The 24,941-nt window shown below is 38.9% G+C and overlaps 1 protein-coding gene across 3 annotated transcripts in view; it reads left to right on the forward strand.

Annotated features, from left to right (window-relative positions):
• Window positions 1-24,941, forward strand: part of birc6 (baculoviral IAP repeat containing 6) — a 250,266-nt gene that overhangs the window by 91,970 nt on the left and 133,355 nt on the right. For all 3 annotated transcript variants that reach the window (XM_039739062.1, XM_039739063.1, XM_039739064.1), the window contains exons 39-49: window positions 3,176-3,329; window positions 3,419-3,535; window positions 4,831-4,985; window positions 10,068-10,194; window positions 10,396-10,506; window positions 12,338-12,468; window positions 14,787-14,914; window positions 17,471-18,036; window positions 18,702-18,877; window positions 19,262-19,358; window positions 24,238-24,432. In XM_039739062.1, the coding sequence (XP_039594996.1) occupies window positions 3,176-3,329; window positions 3,419-3,535; window positions 4,831-4,985; window positions 10,068-10,194; window positions 10,396-10,506; window positions 12,338-12,468; window positions 14,787-14,914; window positions 17,471-18,036; window positions 18,702-18,877; window positions 19,262-19,358; window positions 24,238-24,432 (1,957 nt within the window). The remainder of the gene's footprint in view (window positions 1-3,175; window positions 3,330-3,418; window positions 3,536-4,830; window positions 4,986-10,067; window positions 10,195-10,395; window positions 10,507-12,337; window positions 12,469-14,786; window positions 14,915-17,470; window positions 18,037-18,701; window positions 18,878-19,261; window positions 19,359-24,237; window positions 24,433-24,941) is intronic.

Consider the following 24,941-nt stretch of genomic DNA (forward strand, 5'->3'; position numbering starts at 1 on the left):
TGTACATTAGTGTATTTTAAAATTTGCATATTATATCTGATTATCATGTTTCAGATTTCTTTTAAGGAATTTTTATGTAAAATTCAGTATAATTAAAAATATTTTGCTGTTAAGTTTTATGTGAATTTTTTTAAATGTTATTTTTAAAACTTAATAGAATGGTGGTAATTAAATTACAGTTTTATTATTTTAAATAGGGTATTTAATAATAAACTGGGCTGTTTATTATTGAGGAAAGGTGGTGTTACTTTCATAAAATATGAATTTATCATTTTTGCCAACATTAAGGCTACAAGCCTGGGTTATATATTTATGCCTTGATTTTGATCATGTTAAGCACAAGCACCTTATATTCTTATTCGAGTGTTATTTTTGGGTGATTGTGACCACTGAAAAAAATAATGAAGAGCTGGCACTTCTGTTGCCAATGCTATATTGGACTGTAGCAGAGGTGGAAAAAAATCTGAGTGTTATTACGTTTATTAATTATAGAAATATTACATTCAAAAACATTGAGTAAAGTAAACATATTTGAAATTGAAACTACTCAAGTAAAAGTGAAAACGTAGGCTCAGGGGAAAAAAATGAAGTATATAATTTAGTTACTTGATGGGAAAAGAATGCCAAAACTAGTAAATATCCTCAAATATCCATGCTGGTCATTGAAAAGTATAGGCAGAATGTGCATAGCCATAATTTTTGTTTATCAAAAGGAATATTGATGACATATATACACATATACAGTGGTGTGAAAAACTGTTTGCCCCCTTCTTGATTTCTTATTCTTTTGCATGTTTGTCACACAAAATGTTTCTGATCATCAAACACATTTAACCATTAGTCAAATATAACACAAGTAAACACAAAATGCAGTTTTTAAATGAAGGTTTTTATTATTTGGGGAGAAAAAAAATCCAAACCTACATGGCCCTGTGTGAAAAACTAATTGCCCCCTTATTAAAAAATCACCTAACTGTGGTGTATCACACCTGAGTTAAATTTCCGTAGCCACCCCCAGGCCTGATTACTGCCACACCTGTTTCAATCAAGAAATCACTTCAATAGGAGCTGCCTGACACAGAGAAGTAGACCAAAAGCACATCAAAAGCTAGACATCATGCCAAGATCCAAAGAAATACAGGAACAAATGAGAACAGAAGTAATTGAGATCTATCAGTCTGGTAAAGGTTATAAAGCCATTTCTAAAGCTTTGGGACTCCAGCGAACCACAGTGAGAGCCATTATCCACAAATGGCAAAAACAGGGAACAGTGGTGAACCTTCCCAGGAGTGGCCGGCCGGCCGTCCAAAATTACCCCAAGAGCGCAGAGACGACTCATCCGAGAGGTCACAAAAGACCCCAGGACAACGTCTAAAGAACTGCAGGCCTCACTTGCCTCAATTAAGATCAGTGTTCACGACTCCACCATAAGAAAGAGACTGGGCAAAAACGGCCTGCATGGCAGATTTCCAAGACGCAAACCACTGTTAAGCAAAAGAACATTAGGGCTCGTCTCAATTTTGCTAAGAAACATCTCAATGATTGCCAAGACTTTTGGGAAAATACCTTGTGGACTGATGAGACAAAAGTTGAACTTTTGGAAGGCAAATGTCCCGCTACATCTGGCATAAAAGGAACACAGCATTTCAGAAAAAGAACATCATACCAACAGTAAAATATGGTGGTGGTAGTGTGATGGTCTGGGGTTGTTTTGCTGCTTCAGGACCTGGAAGGCTTGCTGTGATAGATGGAACCATGAATTCTACTGTCTACCAAAAATCCTGAAGGAGAATGTCCGCCATCTGTTCGTCAACTCAAGCTGAAGCGATCTTGGTGCTGCAACAGGACAATGACCCAAAACACACCAGCAAATCCACCTCTGAATGGCTGAAGAAAAACAAAATGAAGACTTTGGAGTGGCCTAGTCAAAGTCCTGACCTGAATCCAATTAAGATGCTATGGCATGACCTTAAAAAGGTGGTTCATGCTAGAAAACCCTCAAATAAAGCTGAATTACAACAATTCTGCAAAGATGAGTGGGCCAAAATTCCTCCAGAGCGCTGTAAAAGACTCATTGCAAGTTATCGCAAACGCTTGATTTCAGTTATTGCTGCTAAGGGTGGCCCAACCAGTTATTAGGTTCAGGGGGCAATTACTTTTTCACACAGGGCCATGTAGGTTTGGATTTTTTTCTCCCTAAATCATAAAAACCATCATTTAAAAACTGCATTTTGTGTTTACTTGTGTTATATTTGACTAATGGTTAAATGTGTTTGATGATCAGAAACATTTTGTGTGACAAACATGCAAAAGAATAAGAAATCAGGAAGGGGGCAAATAGTTTTTCACACCACTGTATATGCATATTCAGAAACAATATAATGTACTGCATATAGCAATTACAGTATATTTCAAACCGACTTGTGCATACTACCTGCATTTTTCAACAGGTAATAGGCTAGTAAAGCTTGGGTTGCTGCTTTAAGCAGGGTTGGCAAGGACAGCAAGAGGTATTTACCTCTCTGATCTTTATGTGGATCCCAATGCCCAAATGCAGTGCGCTCTGCTGTAAAACTGGTGCTGTTCTTTGGATGAGACGTAAAATCAAGGCCATGATTCACTGTGGTCCCTTGCTGTCTTCCACTCTCGACCAAGGTGACAGTATCATCCACAATGGGACATGGGTTTGGTGTGACCTGACAGCCACCATCACCCTTGCTTCCTGTGAAACTCACTGCTCAGAGCTAGCAAAACATCCATGTGAGGAAAACCATCAAATCTGGTCTGTTCCTAGTTTAGTTTTCTCTCATTCAAGAGTCAAGCTTCTTTGTCACATACATAGTTATGCAAGGGTCTCAAAGTAATGCCACTGTTTCTTTGGATCAAGATGAGATACTTGAGGTTCTTGATCCTCATGGGCATGTAGTGAGGATGCTCCCGGGTGCTTCCTACATTAGATGTTAAGGCATGAAGCACTTGGTGATAACCTGTTATACACCTTGGATATACTTTTGCTTAGGCAGAGGATGTAGTTTTTCAAAATTGGATAATGTCGGGGTGTGAAAAGCAAAAAAGTGAATGGTTTATCGTATTACAATTTGTAGATTAGCTTCAGCACTATTAATTATTTTTGTAGCCAAAAAAAAACTTTTTTATTTTTTTTTATTTATTAAAGCCTATAAGCAGTACCTGGTATGACTACTGGGGTGCCGACTACAGTAGCTACAGTTACAACCCATATATTGGTGGAGTTGGGATTCCTGTTTCAAAACCACCCGCTGCTACAGAAAAACCTGGATCCCAAAGTGTGTCTATTTCTGTTTCTCAAGGTACGATGTAGTTTTAAATATCTTTGCTCAAAACCGAGAATCCTTGTGGTGAATTGATTATATAGTTTTATGTTTTTAATATACAACAGCTTTAGATGCTAGACTGGAAGTCGGTCTGGAGCAGCAGGCAGAATTGATGCTAAAAATGATGTCAACGCTAGAAGCAGACTCTATTTTGCAAGCTTTAACAACGACATCTCCAACAAGTAGGTGTCAGAGTCATATATATATACGTTGTCTTACTATAGAAGTTTGGAGACTGATGTTTAGTAGCTCAATGTTCGGCCTTACACCCTGTTTGTTGGGTTTAGGCTCCAACCCAATGCGACCTTACTTGGGATTAGGTAGGCTTAGAAAATGGTATGGTATACAGTCAACCCTCGTTTATCGCGGTTAATCCATTCCAGACTCTGCCGCGATAAATGAATTTCTGCGAAGTAGGATTCTTTATTTATAAATCGAATATTTTCGCAGTTAGAGCATCGAAAACCTGTTTATGACCTTCTAAATACAGTAATCCCTCCTCGATCGCGGGGGTTGCGTTCCAGACCCCCGCGATAGGTGAAAATCAAGTAGAAACCATATGTTTGTATGGTTATTTTTATATATTTTAAGCCCTTATAAACTCTCCCACACTTAACATTATTAGAGCCCTCTAGACATGAAATAACACCCTTTAATCAAACGTTTAAACTGTGCTTCATTACAAGACAGAGATGGCAGTTCTTTCTCACAATTAAAAGAATGCAAACATATCTTATCTTCAAAGGAGCACCGTGAAGAGCAGATAATGTTAGAGAGAGCGCTCGCTAAGAAAAGCAAACAATCAAAAAATCAATACGTGCTTTTAAGTATACAGAAGCACCGAAAAAGTGGCATTTTGTAGAGGAGCGTCCTATCTTCTAGGCAAACAGCCACTGTATAAACAGCCCCTCCGTCAGGCAGAGAGAGTGAGAGAGACAGAGAGAAGCAAACAAAACAAGCGCCACACAGGAAGCATATCTTATAGCATTGAGGACTTTTAGTTAATATGTAATACATGCTCTGATTGGGTAGCTTCTAAGCCATCCGCCAATAGCGTCCCTTGTATGAAATCAACTGGGCAATCAAACTGAGGAAGCATGTAACCTAAATTAAAGACCCATTGTCCAGAAAGCGAACCAGCTTAAAAATCCCTGATATATATTTAGATGTGCTTACATTTAAAATCCGCGATAGAGTGAAGCCGCGAAAGTCGAAGCGCGATATAGCGAGGGATTACTGTATTTAGTAGAATGTGAGATTTAAATATTTTTGTTTTGACATTTGCTATTACTGTGCATCAAAATGCATAAAATACAATTATTTTTGAAAGCTTACAAAAATTGAAATCCAGTTTTCAAAGTAGTCCAATAATAAAGTTCTGTTTAGCAGCTGTGTATATAATATGTGTTCAATATTTATGTTTGTCGTGTAATATTGAAGGTGAATTGCTTTTTTTTTTTTAAAATCCCTTTTCCAGTTTGTCAAGCTTCTAATGGAACAGATGATTCCTTACTTAGGGGACTGCATGCCTCTAATACAAATAACCAGCTTATTGCTCAGCCATCTTCAATTCCTATGCTCAGCACCTGCTTCAATAAGCTGTTTTCCATGCTTCAAGTTCACCATGTCCAAGTAAGTAAATTAAGGATTCTTGTTTGTACTCAAATCAAGTTTGTGTGTGTATGTGCATGAGCTGGCTCAGTGTTAGACTATACCTCTGCAAATTCTGCTTTGCTGTCAGGGCTGTCATGTTTCAGCTCCAGTGACACATGCATTGCATTAAATAACTTGGTGAATGTTTCAGTTTTCAGATTCTATGCAAATTTATTTTGATTAAAGTCTTAACTTTCTTTGTATACTGTCCTGGGTATGACATTAAATTAAACCTGGCCCTGCAAGCGGTCCTCAAACTTGCAGGGAAATCATGGGGGTTGGTGGCAGGATTGGTACTCCAGCCACCATTAAAAAATAAAATAAAAAAAAAAAAAAAACTTCACAAAGCTCAGAGACTACAGAAAGGATTCCTTTTTTGCTCTCCGCAGGAGTAGCTCGCATCATGATGGGGATGGGGGAAAGCCCTCAGGAGCCCCATCCTCGGGAGAGACGAAACTGTTGGAGAGCCAACAGGGTCGGGTCTGTTGGGGATCGGAACTGGTGTGGTGCTGAGGCGTTGCCCGCTGCATGGCAGCACTCGGGTCCCAATTTGAGGCGGCCCATAGGGTGGGCACATGGACCTTTTTGTCTCCCCGGCAAGAAAATCATCTTCCTCTGCTGTTGGAGGAGCTGTGTAAACTCCGCATTTCAGTGGCAGCACTCTCTGAGGTGTGCAGACTGGGGACTGGCCAGATCTCTCTAGGTGGATACACCTTTTATTGGTCTGGTCAGTCTGATGGCTGTCATATTCGGGGAGTAGCTGTTTCTGTAGCGGATTGGCTTCTTCTGATGGTGTCCGATGTCACTCCTTTCAACGAGCGTATTATGAGACTCAGATTACGGCACTCCCTGGGTGCCTTGTCTGTTGTCTCAGTGTATGCTCTGACCGCGGTGAGTGATGTCTCGGCAAGGGAGACATTTTATTTGCAGCTACGCTCGGTGGTTGATGGGTGCCCACGAGGTGACATTCCTCTGGTCATGGGTGACTTCAGTGCAACCACTGGCACTGACAGGGCTGACTATGAGGATTGTCTTGGTCCCCATGGGTCTGGTGACCGTGGTGAGTGTGGCTCCATGTTCCTTGACTTTCCAAAAGGTCAGGGGCTGCGAATTGCTTGATCCTGGTTCCTGCGCCCTGAACTGCATCGTTGTACTTGGTACTCCAATACTAGTGGTGCGGTGAAGGAGATCGATCACATCCTCGTGGGCAGACGCTGGAGGCTCTTGCAAAACTGCAGGGTCTACAGAAGTGCCCAGTTTGTGAATTCTGACCACAGACTTGTTGTTGCTACTCTTAGGGTCCAGCTTAGGTCCAGTAGGTTACCACCTACTAGGAAAATGAGCCTGGACTTGGCCAGACTCCAAGACCAGGCTGTTTCTAACGAGTTTGCATGTAGTTTGTGTGAGGAACTTTCAGATTTGGGTACGAGTGCCAATCCTAATGTGATGTGGGAGACCTTCCATGACAAGACCCTGAAGGTTGCTGGGGGTTGTGTTGGTGTTACCGATGTTCCGAGAAGGAGGTGTTTCATTTCGCAGGGCACCCTGGATATCATCGAGAGGAGTTGCAGCGCACGGTTCAATGGCAACTCTGGTCTGTACCAGGAACTGAGATGGACGGCTGCGAGGGCTCTGAGGACAAATAAAGAGGCGTTTGTTAGAGGAATTGTGAGCAAGTGACACACCATCTGTGGTCCAGAGACCCACGTCCTGCTTACAGAGGTATTGAAGCATTACACACATCTGAATCTGTTCCACGGACAATCACAGTCAGGGCAGCTGATGGAACGGTCCTTACGGATGACACTACAGTTGTGATCCACTGGGCTGGCTACTTTGAGCAGTTGTTCAAAGCTGATCCTCCGGCTAGGATGTTGGATATCTCTGGATCCATGGTTCTTGAGTCTGATCCTCCAATTTGCAGTGAACCCCCCAGTCTCACTGAGATTGAACAGGTGGTGAACCAGCTGAGGGGGTAGGCTGTAGGGATCTGTGGTATCCGGGGTGAACTTCTCCAGGCTGGTGGTAAGGCTGCCCTCCTGGCATTGCAAGCAATCTTTGTTTCCATTTGGGAGACTGGCATCATCCCAACTGACTGGAAAACAGGACTTGTCGTCCCTATCTGGAAAGGGAAGGGGATCACCTGGATTGCAGCAACTACAGGGACATACTGCTCTCGGTGCCGGGTAAGGTCCTTGATAGGGTCGTCCTCAATAGGATCTGTGATCACTCGCTCACCTACCAACCGGAACAGTCTGGCTTTACGCCTAAGATGTCTACCATCGACCGCATCCTGGCACTGAGGGTTCTTCTCATAGAGCACAAACGCGAATATCGGCAGAGTTTCTTTGCAGCCTTTGTAGATTTTTGCAAAGCGAGAGCTGCCCTGTGGAGCATCCTGAGGGTTCGCGGGATCCCCTCGAGGTTGCTGGATATCATGGCTGGCCTGTAAGCTGGTACTGTGAGTGCTGTGCAGAGTGGAGGCAGGATCTTTGCGTTTTTCCCAGTTGATTCTGGGGTTCGTCATGGGTCTGTTCTGCTCCTACTCTGTTCAATGCTTGTATGGACTGGGTGTTGGGCAAGGTCATAGGGTCCAGCGGCTGTGGGGCATCTGTTGATGAAGAAAGATTCACAGATCCTGACTTTGCTGACAATGCTGTGATCTTCGTGGTGTCAATGGAGGCTCTGATCAGGACGCTCGAGCTACTAAGTGATAAAACCAAGATCCAGGCCTTTAATGACTTCTTGGGCACAGCCATCAGCAGGTATGTCTGTCTGTGGAGAGAGTGTCGACCTTGTCGAGAGGTTTACTTACCTTGGCAGTGACATTCATGTCTCTGGTGACTCTTCCTGTGAAGTCAGAAGACAGATTGAGAGAGCTTGGGGGGTCATGAGGTCGCTGGAATGGGGTGTGTGTTGCTCCCAATATCTATGCAAAAGGACAAAGGTCCAAGTTTTTAGAGTCCCGGTTCTTCCTGTCTTGCTATATGATTGCGAGACATGGACGCTATCCAGTGACCTGAGTCGAAGACTGGACTCCTTTGGTACTGTGTCTCTCCAGAAAATCCTTGGGTACCGTTGGTTTGACTTTGTGTCGAATGAGCTCATGGAGTCCTGAATGAGGCACATGACCTGCATTGTGAGGGAGCATCAGTTACGGCACTACAGCCATGTGGCGAATTTCCCCGAGGATGATTTGTCTCGTAAGAGTGGCTGGACCAGGCCAAGGGGTTGCCCACGTAACACCTGGCCACAGCAAATAGAGGGTCATTTCCAGAGGTTGGGACTGGAGACTGCCTGGGGGATTGCAAACCGGGATCCCGAGTTGTTTTGCCATGTAGTGGGAGCGGCAATGCATTGTACTAGTGCATGTTCCCCAACTTGAATTGACTTTCTTTGTGTATATTCTTAGATATATAGCATAACTATATAGCCATTGTGGTTAGTATATTGATCATAATGCTTTATTCACTATTACTAGTATAAGATGTCTGGTTTAAGTAATAGACTCAACTTGTGAGCGTTTCAGTAGTGATTGAGTCTGATGCGGACAAAAGTGCATTTTGCTTGAGTGGATATGAATAATTTTCCATGGGGAGATGAAATATTTTCAAAATGATTACGTTACATAATTACTAATGTCCACACTTCATTCCCTTGCCTTGTCTTTGGTAAACTAAAGCAAGAAAAGAAACATGCTCCATATCATAAACATTGTTAAAAAGCACAGCTTTTGTGCAGTCTTTATAAGGCATTAAGCTCCTCCACCCCAAGTAGCTATGAACTGCATATTGTTTAGGCCATATTAATTCATTAATTTAGACTAGTTAACAAACATCACTTTTGTTCCAGAGGTCAGTCTATCTTTACACATCTGACTACATTTTGATTTAATACCTGCAAAAATAGTGAATCTAGCAATTTAAAGTGAAGTTACATATGCATATGCCTTTCAGAATGTAGATATAAGATGCCAACAAAACTAATCCTAGAGAAGATTTAAGAATTAACCATCTAAAACAGGGGTCCTCAATCAGGGTCCTGGAGAGCCGCAGTGGCTGCAGGTTTTTGCTCCAACCCAGTTGCTTAATAAAAAGCACTTACTGCTAAAGTAACACTTCTGCTTCACTTTAGTGATTTTGAGCCCTTATTGCTTAATTTTGTCTTAAACAGCTATTTTAATTGCTCCTTATTATCAATAACATGCAGATGACAAGAGAGAGCAGCATTTCTCCATTTAGCTTATTTACATTTACACTTGTGTGTATTTATCTGCACTATTGGGTTTAATTAAATACTTAGAAGAAAAATGAAGAGAAAAAAGTGAAGGACTGAGAATTACTCGTCCATTTTAGCCTTCAAATCATTTGCATGATAGAAAGGGAAAGAAAATCTAGGATATGAGAATGACCTGACATAGCAGAGTTAATTTAATTTCATAGCTTGTTAGTGCTTTATTGGCAAGAATTGCTTTCTAATTAAGCAACCAGGTCAGAACAAAAACCTGCAGCCACTGCGGCTCTCCAGGACTGGGATTGAGGACCCCTGATCTAAAACATTATTTTCGTTCTTGGATGGAATCTGTAGAAAATAAGCATGTATTTAAGCAGCATGATCTACTTTTGACACAGTGGAGAAAGGGAAAGAGAGCATCATTTTCATCCTGAAGACTTCTTACTCTAAACTAGTTGAAGTGAAAATGTTAGTAGTTGATCCCAAAACAATAATGTTCCTTCAAGTGTAGACTGTTGAAGGGTGGGTTAGAGCATTTATTTATATATACATTTCTGTGACTAGTTCATCTCTTGCTATTGTCTTTCGTTTCTTAATAAGTAATGCTTATTATTTTAGTTGAGAAGGCCTAAAAAGTCAGACACTACGTTTTGTTTTAGTTTTCATTTTAATAAATTCTGAATGTGGTGTTTTGTTTCTTTTAATTGTTGCTTTTGCCATTTCTTATTTGTAGTTGATTCCGTGTTTGCATTTGCTCAGTTTAGTTTATAATTTAGAGAAACTAATCATAAATGTTTATGTGCCTAAAACTTTGTTTTCTTTTTTTAGCTTGAATCTCTTCTACAGTTGTGGCTTACTTTAAGCTTGAATTCCAGCTCTCCAGGAAGTGAGGAAAATGGGTCTGATGTCTTTTTGTTTAATGCCAGCAGAATACCTACGATTCCTCTGAATCAAGGTATGACACAACTGTTATAAAAAATATCTGAATAAATAAGCAGTGCTTTGCAGACCTAGTTCAATGTGTTTGAATTAAAACTGTATGGATTGTATGTCCAAGGATGATATTGTTATCCATAGCTTTACAAACCTTTAATCTATTATACACAGAAGAATAAACATTTGTCATCTTCATCTTGTCTTTATTTTTTTGTAACAGCATCCATTACCAGCTTTTTAACAGTCCTGGCTTGGTATCCAAACACCTCTCTGAGGACCTGGTGCCTTGTTCTTCATAGTCTGACCCTAATGACCAACATGCATTTAAACAGTAAGTAAAACCTTTTGCTAAGATTTGTTATTTAAAAAAAAAAAGGCCACATTTATTGGAGTGAGGTACCTTACGTCATAGTGTGTAAAAGCAAGACTTTTAATGACTACCTGAATGTCATTCTCCAAGTCTTTATTGAAATCCTCTGACACACTGGCCTTATTGGTATGCCAGTATATCTAGACTGTCTTTCTAACATATCACATAAAGCCTCTTCAGTTTAAAAGCTTCACCTCACCCTAACTACTTCTAATGGGTACAGTACTAGGATTACTGCCATGGCAGACATTAGTTATGTTTTGCACACGTTGCCCTGCAGTGTCTGCACTACTAAGATTTTGCACAGGGCCAATTCGGACTTGCATATCTCCAATCTCAGAAGGTGCTGAATGGGTTCTTGTGGAGGCCTTCCTGCTGTGTCCATCAGAACAAGTTCACCATCAAGTAGTAATTTGTTGAGACATTAGCTCTTCTGTCTTGACACAGTTTTCCAGGTAGTGTAACTTCAGATCAGACGGTGCAACTCAAAATTATTCACTGATTTTTAACCCATCATACTTTGGTAACTGGTACACCCGTGAGCAGCCTGGTATTCATACTGAATGTTTCCTATGGACACTCCGTGACTAGTACAAAAATCCAATAACAGTCTACCTGACAGGTTCATATCAGAAAGGCTGTTCCTTCTCCATCAGTTTGTTATAGATCCTGAAGTTTCCTGTAGGTCTACAGAGTCCTTGGATTATATCTTTTTAAGTACTGAATCCAGTGTGTTAAAAGCTGAATACCTCAAATGATAGAGACATCAGCATAAGCAACAGTCAAAGCAAACTCACTTTTGTATTGCTAAATCCATTAGTTGAAACTCCCTACAGTTGTGCACACAGCTGAGGGCATGCAAGTATTCTCATATCCACATGAACTGTCTCCTTTGGGTAAACTCCAGAGTTAGTGAGAGACCTTCCTTGATGATGAAGCCTGATTTTGTGTCACATGTAGCTTTTCAAAAACACATAGATTGTATTTGTAAACCTCTTGCACAAATCTTTTTTCACTACTGTAGTCTAGTGCTTCCATTTGCATTGGGTCTGCTTGATTAACACAGCAAATTATACTTGCTCTTCATATGGTGAAACCATATGGCAGCTTTAGACAACTTCTTTGGTCCGAGTCTGACTGGACTGCATAAGTCATCTAGTAATCACCAGCAAGCATGATGCCCTTGCCTGACTCCCAGACCAAAGCAGACTTTTTTTTTTTGTCATCTACTGAAAAGTCAAGCAAAATGACACAGTTTATTGGCTAACTAAAAAGATTACAATATGCAAGCTTTTGAGGCAATTCAGGCCCCTTCAGTGATCTTCTGTATTTTCACCAATGAATTTTGAAAACTTGGTTGTCTATTTATTATTTGGCTAACAGCCTTTGACATTTGGCTTTGTGTCTTAAATTGTGCACATGTTGGGTGTAGGCCTGTAGGAGGGGGAAAAAGTGAATCTATTTTAAGAGAACTGAGACATTTGCATCAAGATGCATTATTTTTATGTTGAACCCTGCATGGTTGTTATATTTAGTAGCATTTTGAGATGTTTTGTATGTTAGTTGAATGCATACACAATTTTTAATTCAGTCTTATTTCCCTGGCCTCTTGTTCTTTTCCTCAAGTTTTACCTCATTCAGAAAAATCTTTTTTATATTTTAATGTCTTTTCACACTAGTAGTTTAAAAAAACATGGAAGACGTAATACAGTCCTTCTTGCCAATGTCATATTTAGCATTTCTGTGATGGTTTTCAAACTTGACATTTTTATATTGTATATTTTTGTTTCAGATAGCCAGAATGCCCTTGGAGGACACGAAAACACTGCGCAATTGATGGTTTCTGATCCTAATCTAATACTTGTTGCAGTGCGTTTTCTGTCTGGAACAAATCCTCATGGAACCAGTCAGCACAGTTCACAGGTACTTCTCTCTGGTCATGATGGTTTTGATTTAAATAGTTTCTCCATTATTTTTTTTTCTTTTGGACTCTTTTAGGGATTTAGGAACTAGTCTTAATGTTTTAGAAGATATTCTGTTTATATATGATTCTTTGCTTTTATAAAATATGAAATCTAAAATTGGTAAAGCTAAAAGGCAATTTTTTTGTAATGCTCAATACCAAAGTTTCCATTCTTATGCTAAATGGAATCAAATTTGTATATTATAAATAAAGCAGTAATGAAGACAAATTTTACTTAATAAAAATATGAAATCAGTACACCTGATATACACCCTTCTCACATTACCTAAATCCTGGTGGAAAAATTTTGAGAAAGACTCCAGTACAATAATTTTATGCTCAAATAGGGACATAATATATTGGATGGGTACCTAAAAAATAGAAATCTCTTGGCATGATTTACTTTGAGAGGCTCTTATGGTCATAATAGATAGATGCATTATTAATCCCCAAGGGGAAATTCACATACTCCAGCAGCAGAATACTGATAAAAAACAATATTAAATTAAAGAGTGAGAAAAATGCAGTGCAAATTAAAAAAAATGCAAGTTGGAGAGTGCAAGGCGGGTATAATACACAATAACATTGTATAATGTTAACGTTTACCTCTCCGGGTAGAATTGAAGAGTCGCATAGTGTGGGGTCTCCTCAGTCTGTCAGTGCAGCAGGACGGTGACAGCAGTCTGTTGCTGAAGCTGCTCTTCTGTCTGGAGATGATCCTGTTCAGTGGATGCAGTGGATTCTCCATGACTGACAGGAGTCTGCTCAGCGCCCGTCGCTCTGCCACGGATGTCAAACTGTCCAGCTCCATGTCTACAACAGAGCCTGCCTTCCTCACCAGTTTGTCCAGGTGTGAGGCGTCCCTCTTCTTTGTGCTGCCTCCCAGCACACCACCGCGTAGAAGAGGGCGCTCGTCACAACCATCTGATAGAACATCTGCAGCATCTTATTGCAGATGTTGAAGGATGGCAGTCTTCTAAGGAAGCATAGTCGGCTCTGTCCTCTCTTGCACAGAGCATCAGTATTGGCAGTCCAGTCCAATTTATCATCCAGCTGCACTCCCAGGTATTTATAGGTCTGCACCCTCTGCACAGTCACCTCTGGTGATCACAGGGTCCATGAGGGGCTTGGGCCTCTTAAAATCCACCACCATCTCCTTTGGTTTTGCCTGGTGTTCAGGTGTAGGTGGTTTGAGTCGCACCATTTAACAAAGTCCTTGATTAGGTTCTTGTACTTCTCCTCCTGTCCACTCCTGATGCAGCCCACAATAGCAGTGTCGTCAGTGAACTTTTGCACGTGGCAGGACTCTGAGTTGTATTGGAAGTCTGATGTATGTTGGCTGAACAGAACCGGACAAAGTACAGTCCCCTGTGGCGCTCCTGTTTTGCTGACCACAAAATTCAGACCTGCAGTTCCTGAGACGCACATACTGAGGTCTGTCTGTAAGAGAGTCCACGATCCATGCCACCAGGTATGAATCTACTTCCATCTCTGTCAGCTTGTCCCTAAGGAGCCAAGGTTGGAAGGTGTTGAAGGTGCTAGAGAAGTCCAGACGCATAATTCTTACTGCACCACTGCCTCTGTCCAAGTGGGAGAGGGATCGGTGTAGCATGTATTACCATTATAGGGATGGCACTGCCTACCAAGGTACCTACTGTTGTACTACATGGATATTTGGTTATTGTGGGAATTCTGAAATGCAAATTCAGCAACGTTAAATTTAAATTGATAGTAAAAATTGTATTTTGCAGTTTTTGTTAAAATTGTAAGTAAAAATTATATTTTGCAGTATTTGTTAAATTTGTAATTCAGAAATGCATATTCTTAACACTCTGTAATTGAGTACTGACTTCAAACATTAGAATTTGAGTAAAAAAATAATTGAATTACAGATTTTATCAGTAAATTTGAAGGAATTACATCCTTTTTTTCTGTAGCACAGTTTCATACAAAGCATGTACTGTAGTTCAAAGTGCTTTATAAGATTTTTTTAAAAAAAAAAAGAAAAATATATGTTCCTTTAAATGAATAAATACCAAATAAATAGAGTCCTTAATTCTGGATTAAACTGGCAGATTTTTGAAGTGTCTAATGATCAATTATAATAAGTCTTGATGCCAAGAAAGGACAGAAAAATAAAAATTACAGCCAGTGAAATGCTAAAGGGGAAAAATAAAACCTATAGGGGGGTTAACAAGCAGATAACTACTGTAAAGAGGGATGCTACTCATTTCTGTGCCGATAATATTTTCATGACTTTATTTTATAAATCATTTAGGTTGGACCAACAGCTACACAAGCAATGCAGGAATTCCTCACAAGATTACAAGTACATCTGTCCTCAACTTGTCCACAAATGTTTAGTGAATTTTTGTTGAAGCTTATTCATATTTTGTCAACTGAAAGGTTAGTATTTGCCTATATATTTTACTCATGAGGATTTATTAAGTTAAATGATTTATTTTGTATATTAATGACTTGAATTCCCTAAACAGCTGACCAGTTATTTTTATTATTTTATTTATTTAAACTCCTTTATCTGTTCCAGCATAGTTTATGACAGCGTAAGGATTATTTATATTTGCTGTACATTTTTTGAAACAACCTCTTCGTGTTTGACAAAATTTACATATTATGCTCTAAGTGAGCGGCTCTCATCCCATGGTACATGAAGAATTACTGGATATGTGAGAGAGCTCAAAAACAAACAAAATAGCCAAAGGCAGCAAACCCGAGCGTCACAGACAGAGCAAAAGAGAGAATCTCGCTATGCAAAAGGAAGAAAGAGAAGTTATCAAAACACAAAAAGCACATCTTGGGTTTCAATTTTTTTGTTGTTGCAAGATTGTCGGTGCCTGTTATTTAAAAATCCTGCATGGTTTATCTTAATAAAGTTAGACAATCCCACTATGATTTCAAGGCAAAAACTAAAGGCTTTTATTATTACCTGTATGATAAAAGAATGGAAGATTTGCATTTATCCTAGATTGTTGTTAACGTGACTGTAGTAATCCATCCAGCTATTCATTTTCTGACTGGATTATCCAGTTCTGTGTCAGTGGGAGTCAATGCTGATCAAGAATAGAATTTTGCTTTGTATGGGGGCTTCAACCCTGCACACATTTAGCTACACATTGCTCCAAAATAAGATGCATTTAGTTTGTGTTTCAAAATTTCCAGACAGACATTTGTTAATGTTGTAGCACAAGGAAGATCTGCCCAGTCTTACAACATGCAGTGTGTTAATGGAAAGGGCATACTTAATTCCTGAATACGAATCTGCAAATATTACATTTGTATCATTCATTTTTTTTATAAACTAAAGTATGCGTTATTACTTTATTAGTATAAAAACTAAAATTTGACTAAAAGAACATATGACACGTATTTGAAGGATAAAGCAGCAAATTCAATGCTGTCTCCAGGTAAGAGTAATTTCTGCACACACAAACTTCTTCAAGCATAATAAGCAATAGCAAAGTCTGATAACTAATGAGAGGTAACTTGAAAACAACAGAACAAAGGCTGTTTTTTGGAATTCTGCAATAATCTTAAGCAGGTTAATTTCACTAAGGTAGCCTTTTAAGTTGGGTCAAATTTAAAAAAGGAGGGAAAGATTTTGAAAGTTAAAGTATCTTCAGTAAGTGTCAAGTGTTATTAACCAGCTAATGTCTCCTTCATACAAAGATGTAGTCTCACAACAGCCAATTTCACAAACCTATCAAAGTGATTTTCTAACAAAACTATTTGAAAAGAGTGTTATAATAGTAGCTTTAAAGAGTTTGTGTAAATTAAAATATTCAGATATATTTTGATATTCACTAATTCATGTCGCAGTGGCATAATAATGTTTTAAAGTTTTTTAGTATTTTTAAAGTTTTTTAGTATTGGTTTTAAGCAGTTATTTATTTCTCAGTTAACTTATGTAAATTAAAAGTATTAAAATTTCAGGCTTTCTAATTTTTATTATTCCATATCAATACTATTGTGAATACATTAAAAGATAATTGAAAAAAAAAAGGTGTACACAAGAAATTAAAAGGCACACACACAAAGTTATTCTTAACACCTTGTCAACTACCCAAGCTATAAAAACAAGTATATTAATAAACTAAAGCTTAAAATGTCTATAACAAAGCTTAGCAAACCATCTCCAGTAACCAAGAGTTTAATTTTGGTGGAATTCTTGATGCAGTTATTTCATCCAAAGGATTTATCTTGAAATACAGAGTTTTGAGTTTAATATGATTCAAACTAAAAGGGTGTGTTACATAATAGAATGGTATTGTGAAATTTAAAATAAAGTGTAAACTTTAAAATTAAAATTAGCAGTTCTAATGCCTATAACAGGTGCATTATAGATACTGGATCTTTGAATCAGTTAACCAGGACACCTTACTTGTTGTACCTGGGCCAGTTCTGAGTAGAGAGCTCGGTATGTTGTTTTCTAGTGTGGGATGAATTTAATTTCAATTAGCAAAAGTGTTTGCAGAAATATACAATACATGATTATGTTAATAAAAGTCCAGTTTTATGTAACCTGAGTGTTCAGTGTGAATGCTGCAACAGACAATCACAATGTGTGGGAAGTTTTTATTTGGAATGTTTATTTAGTGAGCATACTAAACCCTGAGTTCACATCATGACTTGTTTGCTTTGTAGTGTGCAGTTTGCTTGTTTTAAACTTTTGGTCACCTCCCATTTCTCATTTCAGTGTTGATTGTATGTCAACTCTTAACTATTACAGTATGTGTGATGTATAATGCATATACTGTATGTGTGCCTTATGATGGACAGACATCCTGTGCACTGTTTTTTCCTACTGTGTCCAGTACTGCCAGGATAGTCTTCAGCGCACTGTAATCCAGCTGTGAACAAAGCAGGGTTAGTAAACAAATGAGTAATATACTTTGCTGATATCCCTAATTGTTTCTTTTTTGCATTTTCTACTTCTTTTATCAGGGGTCCTTTTCAGTCTGGTCAGGGTCCTCTTGATGCTCAGATCAAGCTGCTGGAATTCACATTAGAACAAAACTTTGAGGTAGTATCTGTCAGCACCATCTTAGCAGTTATTGAAGCCATCACATTTCTGGTACACCATTATATAACCTGCTCGGACAAAGTGGTGTCTCGCAGTGGATCAGATAGCTCAGTTGGGGCACGTGCCTGTTTCGGAGGGCTGTTTTCCAACATCATTCGCCCTGGGGATGCCAAGGCTGTTTGCGGAGAGATGACACGTGACCAACTTATGTTTGATCTTCTAAAGCTGGTAAACATTTTAGTCCAACTACCTTTGTCCACTGATCGAGAATTCAGTGCAAGATTACCAACAATGAGCAGTACCACATCAGACAGTGTTTCTGATGAAGAAAAAGCATGCGGCAGCAAGGAAAGCAATGGATGTAATTCACTTAATCAAAGTCCAGCTGCAGGCGTTGCCGACTTGGTCTTGGCCAATCAACAAATCATGAGCCAGATCCTCTCAGCACTTGGACAGTGCAATAGTAATGCAATGGCCATGATTATAGGTAAGTTTGATTGTGTGGTGTTGCCTCTTTTCAGTTAAAATAAAGAATTGTGTGCTGTCATTCAAACTATTTCTGTCATAGTGTCTCTGTTTTACATTTGGGTCATGACTTTTTAAAAGATACTTGTATGTATTGTGCAGTCTTCAACATCTAAAATCTGTACAAAATGTTGTGAAAGTACAGAATTTGCAGATAAGTAAGAAATCTTTTTTAACCAAAAGGAGCCACCACAGGGGTAACAGGGTCAGATTTTGGGTAATTGTGCAGTTAGTAACTTTCCTTAAACCTATAGTTCAACAGGAAACATTTTAAGAAGATTTGCATATCATGCATATTGCAGTGTAATCTAAAACTCTTATAATGTGATATGTTCTTGTCCTACTGCTCCCTTATCGGGTGATGAATAGTTGAAAGTTCTTTTTCATTTGTAGATGTTTAGATTTATTTTGAGTTATATAATTGCATTTTTAATCTTTTAGTATGTTGACAAGAAGAATGTTTTCTTTTTTTCCCCATACCTTGGGTAATTAAACATTTCTTGATTTGAAGAGCAGCCAAAAGATGAAGTAGTAAGGGTTTGATTGGGTTCATTACAAGCCAATGAATGAAAAAAGTCCTTGTTGATTTTTACTATAATGTTTTCTTTTATTTAATTTTATTTAAAGGGGCTAGTGGCCTTCATCTGACAAAACATGAAAACTTTCATGGAGGCCTGGATGCAATATCAGTTGGAGACGGTTTATTTACAATTCTAACAACCTTAAGTAAGAAGGCAACCTCTGTTCAGGTGATGCTTCAGCCCATTCTCACTTATATGGCTTGTGGCTACATGGGGAGGCAGGTAAGCTTATCTTTGTTTGCTTTTTCTGTATTTGTAGTAAATATATGGATAGGATTTGTAATCTTGCTATTAATTACTATGTAAAGTTAGATATGTGTAGGATGTTTGCTTAAATATTAACTCTTTTTAAACACACAGTTTATACCTTAAAATAGTTGATTTTTTTAGTAACGCTTTTGTTATTCCTTTATTACTAGTAATGGTTTGTCTAAGATAGAAATGTAAAATAGCTGCAATACAGCTTGCTTACTTAACTTTGCTTTATGTCTCTTTTAAAGTATTTATTTAACTAACATTTTTCTTGGTCTGTTGTTCGCTGCTGATATTATAGTAGCAATTTTTCGTGTATTGGTGTTAACTTTTAATGTTTTATTGTCTGTGCAGGGATCACTTTCCACATGCCAGCTCTCTGAACCGTTGTTATGGTTTATATTGAGGGTCCTGGATACAACTGAAGCACTTAAAGCATTCCATGATATGGGCAAGTAAATTTGCAAAGATAACTAAGGATTACAATATGTAATTGTGACTGAGTATATTATTTTTTTGTGAACAAATGTTATTTTATTACTGTAATCATAAAAAGAAAGCGTTTAAGGGCAGTAAGATTTCAAGCATAAGAATAACATCCATGAATGGTGCCCACCTCATCACACCAATATAACTAATGGTGCCATCAGCTTGCCATACTGGAAAAAAATTACATAAGAAAAGGAAAAAAATTCAACGAGCAGTTTAATGGAGCATGCAGACAACTTGAATAGGACCCTCTGCAATATGGGTATCTGGCCAAGAAGGATTTAACTAGAACAGCAGCAGGGTCCCAGCATTGGGTTGAAATATTAGATGCTTTGTTAATACATGTTTCAGATCACTGCTAAGTGTATTTTACTGTAAAATGAGGACATTGATAAGCAGTAATGTGTGTGAATGTGTCCATTAAACTAAGAAGGATGAAAGAATCCCATTGTTATTCTTATGAGCAGAAATATATAGCCTGTTTGTCTGAATATGGTACATTATTAAAATCTGTTAATGTTAGGTTTGCTTACACTCCTAAGCACTGTACACTATATCTAAAAAATCCCAAACTGAGACCATTGGCATTAATCAATTTTTAGCATTAATAATTAGGAAGGTCATGCATTTGTAATGCTAGTACAGTACACCAAGAATGTTTTTATGTGATTCCTCTTCTAATGAAAAATGGTGGAGGTATGAAAAGAGCCAGATCTTCCTCAGCTCCGATAATCAACCAACCATATATGTAGCAGGATGCAAAGAAGAAGCCAAAGAGATGCAGAACAACTATATGAAATCAATAACTTATGATTAGAACAGCAGGGCAGCTTGCTCTTTTAGACTTCTTGCTAGAAAAAAGGCAGAAGTGCATCTATTTTGAGGACAGTGATATATTGGCTACTTAGACATTTAAGTGGAACTGTCCACTTCTAGCTGCTTGGGGAAAAATAGAAAAGTGACTGGTTGCTGCATACTGTACGCAAGAATTGTTGATTTTTGGAAGATATGGGCATGTAAGCTGCTTGGACTTCACTTGAGGTAAACAGCTGCAAAAAGACCACAAGAGTTATTGATCATTTGCTAAAACACCTCTAATTTATAGCTAGTTCTCCATTTTTTCATTTTGAAACATGAACATTTATTGGGTACTAGCCGAAGCCTGCCCTACGGCGGTGTAAGAATAGGAACGGAAAACGGTGAGAAAGGAATTCAGTATAACAAAGGCTTAGGAAACCACCGTCGCAGTATAATGAAAATAGCAAGGAGCAAAACCAGTGCCAATGGTCGAGAGAGTATCTTCCTGTAGCAGGCTACGGAAAACATAGACATATATAGATAGACGCCACATTCGCTGTGTTGCCCAGTCGACACGATAAGTCAGCGCGTCCGCCCTATTGCGAGTGGTAAAAGTGCCATTTAAACTAATACAGGCAGACGTGGAAACCAGGTTTTCTGATGAAAAAACAACGTTTTAAACAGTATCGTTTACATACAACAGATTTTGGCGAATCGTTTACATGCAATTATTTATATCCATTTATACACTTATTATTAAATAATTCCTCCCGTATAAGTTAACATTTCTTGGACTGCTTTCTTCCATTTCTAGATTTCGTCCTGTTCTTAGGCAGCACAGTACTAAAGTATCGGTTAATGCCCGAGTCACCTCACGTATAGATTACTGTAATAGTATTCTATCTGTCATCCCAAAAAAAGTATCCATCGCTTACAATTTATTCAAAACTAGCAAAATCCCCGCGCTCCGCAGCGGAGAAGTAGTGTGTTAAAGAAGTAATGAAAAAGAAAAGGAAACATTTTAATAATAAAGTAACATGTATATATATATATACACACACACACACACACACACATAAACATATATATACATATACACACATATATACAGTATATTTACATATACATCCATATATATATATACATCCATATATATATATATATACATACATATATATATATATATATATATATATATTCACAAAACCACGCTTTTATCAAGGCTTCCGTCGGGTAGTCTTTTGAAATGAAATTTTTCTCCAATCAGTCGTAGCAATGCGCTTTCTTCCGACTGTTACGTTTTTGTAGCTCTGATGTGTGCATCAGTGTAATCGGTGTACCAGGAAATCATGCATTGACAGAAGTTCCCCTTTGCTAGGAATGCAAAGTGTGATTAAATGCGTTATTTTTTAACGCGTTATGGAGCATATGCATCAAAGCTTCTCAGCTGTACTTGTGCTAATAAAAGGAAACAATTTAAAAATAACGTAACACGATTGTCAGTGTAGTGTAACCTTTTGTAAATAGTGCCTGGAGGATTCAGAGTGTGGAGAAACTCTAGAGACAGCGTGTGTATTAACTTGTGGATTTTTCTGTGAGTATTTGATGGCAGCGTCACAAAGTTGCTTCCGCAAGACTGGGTTAGCTGCGGAGCTCAGCTCAGAGCGGAATGAGGTGACTGGGAGGGGAGATGATGACGTGACTCCCCCACCCGCCTTAACTGTCAATCCCCTACAAACACAGTCTCTCGGAATTTGCATAAGCACAGCCCTTTAACTTCGTTACAAAGTGATCAAAACTGTTGTTTATATCCTGCGTCCTCTCATTAAACTTGTATCCCGCATTAGTCGTGGGCATGACAAACGCCAGCGGCAGCCTGTCTATGAACTTAATTTAAACTTTAGGTTTACACCGTGCTTTGTTTCCGAAGTAGCTGCACTCATGAATATGGTTGTATGTGTGACTCGGTCGCTTCTTATTGTTTCGCTGCCTTCTTAATTGTATAATGCATGTTTTCTTCAGCGCTTTTTGGAGCTCTCCCTTGTTTTCTACGTACAGTGAACCCTTGTTTATCACGGTTAATCCGTTCCAGACTCTACCGTGATAAATGAATTTTCGCAAAGTAGGATTCTTTATTTATAAATGGAATATTTTCGCAGTTAGAGTATAGAAAACCTGTTTACGACCTTCTAAATACGTTTTTTAACATTATTAGAGCCCTCTAGACATGAAATAACACCCTTTAGTCACCATTACACTCGTATTACCCAATATATTAAGACAAAATAAGAGAAAATAAGACACATTAGACGTTACAAATATCATATTACTAGGCGCACTCGCCTTTTAAGGCTTGACCGACTTTTATCCTCAATTTTTATGCGCTCCATGTGTACATCAGGCATGCAAGTGTAGAGAATGAGAACATCAAAGTGCCCATTCATAACATCTCCCGAAAACCTACGTTTTTTTTTTATCCCCTCAAGTGCCTGTCCAAAGTCGTACAATGTCAGCCCGAATCTGTACCGCTAAAGACGGAGTTTCATGCACTAAATAAGCTATAGATGAGAATAAGCAAGCACCATCTCCCCTGATATTTACTACACGGTGAGGCATTTGTACTCCATCAACATTAATTATTTCCAGAGACATAATTTTGTCTATTTTTCCAGCGCATCACGCACAAAAGCAAGGGAACGGCGACAGCACCAGAACTCTGCTCACATCGCCGCTCGCACCTCAAGCCGCAAGTAGTAAGTCTGTAATAAGCGGAATACCGCTACGCTTTGCACTCACGGGACGGAAGGACAATCCCGAACGCTTTTATATAGTAGATTATTGTACTGTACATTTAATTGCACACAACCACTAACCTATTAAGGCACAACCTCAGTAGGAGAGTCTTCAGAGCAGGTGCGTTGTTGTCTTCAGTGAAGAAGTACGAGGAGTAGGCAGTGGGTGTCTGGGTGCGCGGCTAAAGAACATCTTGATAGGCAGTTGCTGGCACTGTCTTTTCATATGCGTGAGGAGGTTTTTGTAGGGTATTGCCATCTTTAATCATATCCAAGAGTTTCACCTTCTCCTGGATAGTAAGCATCTTCCTCCGCGCTTAGTTTTATTGTCAGAAGGCTTAGAAAAAGCAACACGTTTAGGAGCCATCGTAGGGCTTAGATAAAAGTTCTCAGAAAGCGCATGCATAGTGACGTAAGCGTGTATGAGAAAAAAATCGCGATAGAGTGAAGCCGCGAAAGTCAAAGCGTGATATAGCGAGGGATCACTGTACTGCATTGACAGTCAGTTCACGTGATTACGTGGGAGGCGTGATGATGTCACATGAAACTCCGCCCCCACCCCCACCCCCACACGGCCATCGAGCTCAACTCCATTACAGTATATGGAGAAAAATAGCTTTCAGTTATGACCATTACGCGTAGAATTTCGAAATGAAACCTGCCCAACTTTTGTAAGTAAGCTGTAAGGAATGAGCATGCCAAATTTCAGCCTTCCACCTACATTGGAAGTTGGAGAATTAGTGATGAGTCAATGAGTGAGTCAGTGAGTGAGTGAGTGAGTCAGTGAGGGCTTTGCCTTTTATTAGTATAGATTCTGCTGCCAGGATAATAACCTGCTGTTCTAAATCCACTGAACATACTACACTTATTCTCTCTCAACTTCACTGGCTCCCTGTTAACTACAGAATACAATGCTAAATACCGCTCTTAACATTTAAAGCTCTCCACAACCTCACTGATCTCCTACAGACTGATACTCGTATGCAGCTGTACTTTCTGTACCACACAGAAGCTGGTCTGGAGCAGGTTATGTTGTTTACAAATGTTGTTATGCAAGTACTTTCCATATCTTCTAAAGACCTTTCACAATACTCCTCCTGAGAAGTATAGAGAATAACTAATCACTGAGAGCATCTTAATATGTGTTAATTCAGAGATGGTTGATTTTGGGGAACATCAGGTAGTCAGCCAGTATTAAAATAGATTAGAATATGTTCTTCAGCTTATTTGCTTTTGTTTGTTTGATTTCAGGGGGTGTTCAGCTTATTTGTAATAACATGGTAACAAGCACACGGGCAATTGTGAATACAGCAAGGAGCATGGTGTCCACTATCATGAAGTTTCTTGACTCTGGCCCAGGCAAAGTTGCAGATGGCAGCCTAAAAGCAAGAGTTTTGGCATCTGAGCCAGATAATGCAGAAGGGCTTCATAATTTTGCACCATTAGGTGAGTTTTACATTTAAAGTGACCAAATAATTGTTCTTGTTTTATGTTTTTCTGCAATAGGGAGAGTTTAAACACTGAAGGTACTGGGCCTGATACAAACCGGATTCCAAAAAAGTTGGGACACTATACAAATCGTGAGTAAAAACTGTATGCAATGATGTGGAGGTGCCAACTTCTAATATTTTATTCAGAATAGAACATAAATCACGGAACAAAAGTTTAAACTGAGAAAATGTATCATTTTAAGGGAAAAATATGTTGATTCAGAATTTCATGGTGTCAACAAATCCCAAAAAAGTTGGGACAATGCCATTTTCACCACTGTGTGGTATCTCCCCTTCTTCTTACAACACTCAACAGACGTCTGGGGACCGAGGAGACCAGTTTCTCAAGTTTAGAAATAGGAATGCTCTCCCATTCTTGTCTAATACAGGCCTCTAACTGTTCAATCGTCTTGGGCCTTCTTTGTCGCACCTTCCTCTTTATGATGCGCCAAATGTTCTCTATAG

The sequence above is a fragment of the Polypterus senegalus genome, chromosome 16 (assembly GCF_016835505.1).
Source record: "Polypterus senegalus isolate Bchr_013 chromosome 16, ASM1683550v1, whole genome shotgun sequence".
NCBI classification, from domain to species: Eukaryota; Metazoa; Chordata; class Cladistia; order Polypteriformes; family Polypteridae; genus Polypterus; species Polypterus senegalus.